The 8,216-nt window shown below is 47.6% G+C and overlaps 1 protein-coding gene across 1 annotated transcript; it reads left to right on the forward strand.

The window, feature by feature from the left end:
• Positions 1-848: 848 nt before the first annotated feature.
• SARC_00535 (hypothetical protein) lies at positions 849-8,191 on the forward strand (the record flags this gene model as incomplete). Its single annotated transcript, XM_014305772.1, has 13 exons — positions 849-1,322; positions 1,501-1,608; positions 1,963-2,069; positions 2,248-2,451; positions 2,751-2,802; positions 3,033-3,162; positions 3,745-4,229; positions 4,942-5,014; positions 5,657-5,860; positions 6,928-7,160; positions 7,540-7,798; positions 7,928-8,094; positions 8,156-8,191. 13 exons carry the CDS (start codon positions 849-851, stop codon positions 8,189-8,191), a joined length of 2,532 nt encoding a protein of 843 aa, XP_014161247.1.
• Positions 8,192-8,216: the final 25 nt, after the last annotated feature.

An 8,216-nucleotide genomic window follows, 5' to 3' on the forward strand; every position in this document is an offset into this window, starting at 1 on the left:
TGTGTGTGTGTGTGTGTGTGTGTGTGTGTGTGTGTGTGTGTGTGTATGTGTGTGTGTGTGTGTGTGTATTTTTGTGCATATATAAACGCTCTTGTTTCTGCCTACTTACCGCGAACAGTGTATAGGTACCTAAGTTACGCAGATTGTATGCCACAGTTCCAAATCGAATCATACTCCCAAGAAGCCGAGCGACCAGTCATTGTATGTCGAGGCTGGCTCCGCGCATTCTGCGGTCGTGCAGCAATGCACAATGCGTATGTTTACTTCCTTTCAACGTGTCATATTTATTCACCTCCGCACAGAGCCGAAAAGCACACCTGAAATCCTCACGAGGGTCTTCAGATTCAGAATTTGTGATATCCCTTGCAGATGCTGAACAGGATGCGTCGGACGGTATGGTGTCAGGTGCCTCTCTTATTTTCCTTCGTGTTCAATGCATATACAGTGGTATACACATAGCGCATACCTTTATGCATATTAGGTAGGGTCAAGCTCATATATATGCGGATGTATCTCTAGAGATATAACGGATGATTTGATTAGAATTGTTGCAGCTCATACTTTCCTTAATAAGCAAGTGGTTTATGTAATCCAGACATATACTTGTGCCGATATAAATATAAGTCTCATTGAATCAAATAGTGGTTCATGCTGTAATACCTGTTATGTATCTATGGCTCTGTCGTTTACCTTGGTGCATCACGTGCTTGCGTGCCAGGCTTTCAGGTATTGTGTATACTAGGGGCATTCTTGCAGAAATATGCGATATATACAGACTCCACTGTTGGATCATATCTCTGCATCAGCACCAACTTTTAGAATCATCTCAGTATTTGATCAGTCCAGCCATGCGTTGGTTCTCAAATTCACCGGATGAATCTGTTTCATCTTCTGACTCGGCCGCTCCACCCTCGCCGCTACCGACAGCAGCCCCGGAAGAAGTAGAATACGTAAAACAAGCGCCCAGAAAAAGTAAAGTTAGGGCAAAGACCAAACGAGGAACAGATGAAGTACCAGGAGAAGTCGAACGACGGAGGGTAAGTGCCAGGGGGAAGGCAAGGGTCAGACAAAAGAGGGATGTGTTGACTGTGTCTGGGAGAGCAGAAACATCGGATAGTTCTATGGGAATGAGCGAGGTAACGGATAGTGTGGGAAAGAAGTCTGGCTGGGCAAGTAGCAATAATGCATCGCCATTGAAAACAAGCAGGCCTTCCACACCCAAGGGACGGGCGGAAAAGGACAATTGGGCCCTGATTTTGAGGGCAAAGGACAGGGTTCGGAAGCTGATGAGAGAGAAACAAGCAGAGGAAGCAAAGCGAGGGGTAAGGGCGATATAAGGATATATGTTGGATACATAAACACACACTCTTATATTGTTCATCTTGGTTGATATTGATTTAGCACTGGAACATACAAATTCTAACTGGCTATGTATTCGTATATTGTATCGAGACTATTTTGGTGCTACTATTATAATGTGCAATTGACCATACCCAACAGAAAAAGCTGCCAGCCCGAGATAATGGTGATACAGACTCACCAGCGCACGTGCGAGAAGTACTGGATGAGTTGGGTGACGAGGAGACTGCGCGTTTGTACCATGTCAAGGTAGGCGTACACACGTACGCGTGCAAGGCTTAGTGTCAGTTGTGTATTTACCCCTTTACCCTTTTGGTAAGCATAAGGGATGGATACACGTGCAAGTCTATGTGTGCTATATATGTTTGAAGTCGGTGTGCCATATGTAAATGGTGACTGTGCCCATACGCACACCACAGTCTTAGTAGTGCGTCTACACAGGGATGAGTATGGAGGTAGCACTGTTTTTAAGTCGACACGTCTGAAGAAGCGGATGTTCTGATGCTTGTCCAATTCTCTGTCGTTCCACTAGAAATCACGTACACGTACGCTTCAAACGATCGTTCTGAGGTGGGTCTCAAATTCGGTTCCCATCCCTTCCAGATCGAAATGGGGAAGGAGAAATACGAGCGAGACCAAAAACTGTTCACAGTTATAGCAACCGGTGCACGCCCGGGTGAAATATTGCGAGGAATCAGAGACAAAACCAGGTTTGTGCCTCGAATAGTTTATTTGAAGCCTTTGATTGGGAATTTTGGCTGCATCTGTCATTTCAAGCAGGATGATCTTAGAACTTTACCCCGAGGACCTATGCGTATCAGAGGTAGTTACACGGTAATATCAAATGCTTCAGCCTGCGCTGCTTTCGACTTTCTCGTACACATCCAGAGACGCAGTAGTACGTGTGAACACACTCATCCGCCCCAGTGCCCGTCGTCTGCTGACGATCCATCACTCTGCGAGCGCGTGGGCTTTGTTTCTGAAGAAATTGGGCCAAGTGGCCTTCTTCCACCCGCTGTCATTGGACGAGCGAAGTGACTGGTTGGTGCAGCACGCGATCACCGAGGACTACGATCTTGCCGATGTTCCGGGGTACGTGAGGTCGGATTGTAGGGTTGTTGTGGGCTTGGGTTTGCGTTGTATGGTATCTCAACGTGACGAAACACCTGGTTTAGGATTCGGGGTCACGGATTTAGGTGCAACACACCGTTGTCTTTTTTCAATTGTCGCTCTCGTTGGGCAGATGGGCATAGTCCTGGCGCGGATGCAGTTGCACAAGCTTACAACCATCGCATAAGGGATCAGCATATGTGGGACTTACTACGTTCAAACTGCGGGTGCTCATACGTGTCCACTGAATCACGCGGCTGACCCTGCACACCTTCGCACAGCCTTACTTTGGATTTCTCATCGCTTGGGAGTGGGTCCAGCGCATTTTTAACGGTAAGCAGCTTTGTATTTGATATTTCGATAGATGCGATTTTCAATTCACAAGTACGTCGTCCATTACTGAAATGCGGGTTGTATAGGGATGACTGTGTGTAGCGGATTTATACATGCATGTAAATATATGTATCAAAATTCCTATGCGTTTCTTTTTTGCAAGTGAATGTGGATGGATTTGGGTATTGTCTTTGTGTTAAGTAACCATTCTATCCTGATCATGCATGCAGCGCTCGGAGCCGCAGATGGAGTTGGTGCTAACAAAGTCTGAAAGCGGCGAGGGCATCTCACCTGTGGAAGTACTTGGGATGTTCCAGAACAAACCGGGCAGTAAAGGGTTAAGAGGACGGCCAACATTAGGTACGTGCAAGGATGGCAATTGCATGAGAATTATAAGCTATAATTAACATATGAAATTATATGTTAAAAAACATACGTATTCATTAACATCAGGTACGCATCCGCCCTAGGATCGTGCATCCTAGGATCGTGCATATACTCTCTGAATGTCAATACGGGAGGGATTTTTTTTTTGGATTTTTTGTCTCGCATTGGTGTTGTTCAGTTGTCCTTTGGATCTGAGGCGCTCAGACTGTGTCATATTGCGTGTGTGAATTAGTTTTCATGCGCATGTGTATATAGCTACACACGGTCAAAATATCATCTCGTCCTGTATTCCATCCTGTAATCTGTCGTCTCGTGTTAAATAGGCATTGTATGTAGTTTTGTGGCCTGCTTTCTTCGGAGTTGTGGTGAGTGTCGTTGGGGCTGCGTTGTTATCCTAATTAACTGGTTTTTTGTATTTCTGTCCTCTCCGTCCATACAGACAACTGAAAGAAATCTTTGGCGAGTGAACAACACATTCGTTACGATCTAACGAACCTGTTTTACACAGTTCTCATCACTCACTAAAGTTCATTCGAGATTTTTTTCGCTTTTCAGTCTTTCTGCGACAGTACTGGAAAGTCGAGTCCACACATATCGAGGTGGAGGCCTTTTCTGGTGTCTGTGTATCGGTGACAGACGGGAGGGTGTTACAGGGTGCGCAGATCAGTCCAATGCAGAAATCTGACCCAAAACGGAGTGCCAAAAACAGGGTTGAACATATGAGCACGACATCAAATTCCGACTCACAATCGCACTCTGTGACCCAAAATGGGGCAGAGGGCCGACGGCTTGGAATTCGGACACCAGATATGAACGTATGCGAAGACGTGATGAAAGCCACACAGAATGGCCCGGGTCAATCCCCTCAAATCAAGGATGCTAGCGGTGACACGATTCTGCTGTTCTCGGGGTTTGAGAGGGATGAAGGGGCGACACATCCGACAGCCAACAAACGATTCAAAGCAGATATTAAACCAACTACAAAAGCGTCGAAGAAGAAGAAGGGCCAGAAGAAGTCTGCCGACGAAGCGGCCGCAGAGGTATGTGTGTGAGTTTCGGTAGGGTATTTCACTCTATACTAGCACCGAGTAGTGGGCTTGAAGCTCTACGGATTTGTCTCGCGATCCGGGCAGGGTATACAATGCGGCATGAGATGAATCAGAGTACACAAACATCACAGGGTCTGACACGGATGTGCAAACACGTGTGGTGGAATGGGACTGTTTAGATTAGGACGGTTATCGCCAAGAAATGTCCACACACAAGACATGCTACAAAGCCGCCATACCTTCAGTTGAAGATAGATGAGGGATGTGCATGCGTGGCATTTCTTAGCCCGTGCTGTGAGTCCCTATTCCTTGTAACTGCAAGGGTGTGCATACGTGGCGTCCATAAGGTAGCAACGTACCTAGATGCCTAATTGCTATCTCTTTGAGTTAGGTTTTAGGGTTTAGGGTTTATAGGGATTCCTCCCCCCCAAATATAGAATAGCTTGTAGGATGTGGGACATCTGTGAACGGATCGTCTGTATGTGGTCCATCCGATTGATGCGCTGAGCACGTGCCTACGTGTCCTCCTGCTGGTGAAGTATACCAAAGTCCGTCGATTCGTTTGATTTCACTTTGATCAATAGTCAAAGTTTGTCCACTCAGATCAATGTCAATAGACAGCTGGCGTATTGTGGCGCCTGCTGATTCTATATCTAAGCCCCACGTGTCTGACCAAGACTATCACTACCACTTTCCTGCACAGATGTCGGGCAGTGAGAGCGCTGCGGGGGACAACAGCGACGACCCCATTCCCGACGCTACAACACAACAGACAGGTACGCAAACAACCACCATCATATTTGGGGGCAATTTCGGCTCCTGTACACAGGGGCATGGGTGCATGAGACCGGACTGTACCAGACGGCAGCCACTTCTACTAGGCAGAGGTTGGACACACGCAGCTGTGGACTGTGTACCACCGCATGCCCCGAGATGACTGTTTTTCTCTCGGAATCGCGCCGCCGCAGGTCAGATCAGGCTCTATTTCACCCAATAGTTGTAATGTTTGGGTATGAAAATAACCGGATCTACATGCTGAATGTTGTAATTGGGACGGACACTCCCCGATAAACCAACACCCTACCAATTTCAGTGACACAAGCTGCACCCTGATATCAGTCCAACCAGAAGCACTATGACACGTATACCCTTAGCACAGCATAACAGATCAAACCCGGACTGCATGATTCTGCAATCAATAGCCTACACGATCCCTGTCTCGTCAACGCTGGCCTCGCTACCGTTAGACGCAACTTAACGCTTTGCCCATCTGACGTACTGTGCGGGGCAGCTGTGTATCAAACGAGGTGCACCCAGCCATAACCGAGTCTACTGCTATGCAACACCAGATTCGACCACACGTGCTCACCCCCATGGGCACGTTAGTTGACCCGCATGAACACACTATTTATCTACAGTCGGCTTCATTGTCAGCAAACGCAACCTGCCACTCAGCCAATCAGAAGCCTTAGAGGCGGCGGATGTGACTGAAGAGGACTTTCTGCGGATAAAACCAAGTTTGCGCGGTTTCACTGCGGCGGGATACAAGAGTCTGCTGCAGAAAATCATTCGTGCGCGCCCGAGCCAAGTAGAGCTATTGGATGGCCAACGGTTAGACTCAGGTGTGTGGTGTGTGGTAGGATATCTTTTCATATGGCTGTAATGGGTATCTATCGATTGTGTGCCTATCATCTATACATCTGTTAGAGTACAGACGTCTTATCCTTTGCTCGTTTCGTACCGTGTAACGCCGCATAGTTTGTTCGAAAGCAGCGGGTCCTCAGTTGATGAGTTTTGCTAATTACCGTGACATTCTGACGCATTCTGGTCTCCAAAATGGGCTGACATACGTGAGCTGTGGGATATTATACACTAGTTGACTATTGTCTTATACCGTTGGCTATATTAAAGTTAGTGGCGTAGTTTGGGCGTTTGAGTTTGAAATAGCCCATTGAGTGCGGTGTTGGCTCTGATGGGCTGATGCGGTCGGTGGCGTATCTTCAGTTGGGTCGGGTAGCTGTGCTGCTGCATGGGTTGCGGAATCATCGATGCGTACGATAGCTCTGTAGGTGCATGATTAGCTTGGCGCATACAGTGAAATGTGATGTGTGGGGTTATTAGTCTAATGATTCTACTGCTTATCGTCAAACAGGAGTGCAAGATATGTATACATATTGTTCGGATTAGCTGGATGTGTAGTACCACCCATGAAGACCATGCGATTATTAAGCGTGCTGGTTTCTTAAGTACAACACATAGTGTCGCGTCTCACGGCTATGTTGAAGGACAACAAGCCGTTACATGTTCTTACTATACAGTCGCCTGGCGGAGTTATAATTCGGTTGAAAGAGTTACTGAGTCTCCTATTAATGCAGGCCGCAATGGCTTGGACAGTGAAGCATTGTCAGCATGCACCAACGGGTGGGGAAAGATCATGGCAAGGATGACAAACATTTAAGATGATGATTGGAATGCTGGAACAGCTCGAACAAAAGCAAATGCGAACATTCGGGACCTGGCCCGTCCACCTATCTCGATCTTCGTTCGCATGTGGATCCGATGCCGTATACAATCAACTATACTGTTTGTAAGCGCTCATCAGTACGTACTTTGACACCCCATGTCATGCCACTCGTATACACCTTCACCCGCGCCCTCACATCGCCCACCACGTACATTCTCACTACAGGGCTCGTCCTACGCACGACCGTCATGCTTCTCTTTCTGCACGCGGGGGCTTTTGTGCCAGACATCCAACGGTACGTCACTGGAGCCGAGTCTGCACTGAAGCGTGTGGCTGTGTGTGTGTTGGAGGATTCCTACACACCAGATCACCAGTCACTGCTAAGCCTATTAGCTGCTGCCTGGGTGGCCCAGGCTTCGGCAAGGCTTTGGCGCCCGGGAAAAGTGCAGCTGAGTCAAGTATGTGTGTACGTTTTAGGGTTTTATGCGTGTGTGTACCCATGTGCACGCACACCTGCGTACGTGTTAAGCGCACGAAAACTACTGATACGCCAGGCGTAGAATGCACCTCCAGGCACTACATTTATTGTCAATCCGATTTCGTCGCAACACAATCAAATCACATACAGGAAAGTTGTCCACTTGGGTCTGCGCTCTATTGAGCATAGTCTTGTCCCATCGCGAACTAGTATATGTGTCTGTGTGCGGATATTTGCCAAGAGCATTTGATGTTGATGCGGCCTAATACGTGCTAGTTTCCGTCATCAGCTCTTAGTTCGCATAAACGTAAACGTTTCAGGTGATTTAGCCTAACTGCTGTCGATTGATTACGTAATAGGCGGTCGCGGTGGCTATGCAAGCCTGGCAGAACGAGGACAAGTTCAAGTGGTCGCACATATCGGAAAGCGACAATAATATACGTAAACCTTCGAATAAACGTACTTTGAGAGAGTACGTTCTGTCCAACAGTAACACCGCGCTTGAAAATTGTAGTGCCATGCTCGATCGTTTACGCAGCTTCCAAGGTGATCTGCTCATGGCCCGAGAGATTGCCGTTAACAAGGGACTTAGAAGAGTCTGCAGAGGAACTAGCACGGGTGAGTAGACATGCTTGCATATTGTAGTGTACACAATTAATAGCGTTCTGCATCCCTAAATATCGTCGTGTTCGAATGTGTGCTCAAACCTGTGTGCGTATCAAATCAACACTCTGCACTTGCCTTCAGGGTCAAACCACGGACTTAAAGCCGCAGTGTTTCATATGTTGCATCGCACGCTCTCGTCTGGTGTGCTGTGTCGTGCCTCGGTCTGTCTGTTGTTGCACTCGAACAGTGGTGTGGTGTTGGGTCTGAGTGTGGTGTTGGGTCTGATCGTGGTGTTGGGTCTGAGTGAGGTGTTGGGTTTGTGGTGTGGTATTGGGTCTGAGTGTGGTGTAGGGTCTGAGTGTGTTGTAGGGTCTGAGTGTGGTGTTGGGTCTGAGTGTGGTGTAAGGTCTGAGTTTGGTGTAGGGTCTGG

This window comes from Sphaeroforma arctica (genome assembly GCF_001186125.1).
Source record: "Sphaeroforma arctica JP610 unplaced genomic scaffold supercont1.17, whole genome shotgun sequence".
Taxonomy (NCBI): Eukaryota; class Ichthyosporea; order Ichthyophonida; genus Sphaeroforma; species Sphaeroforma arctica.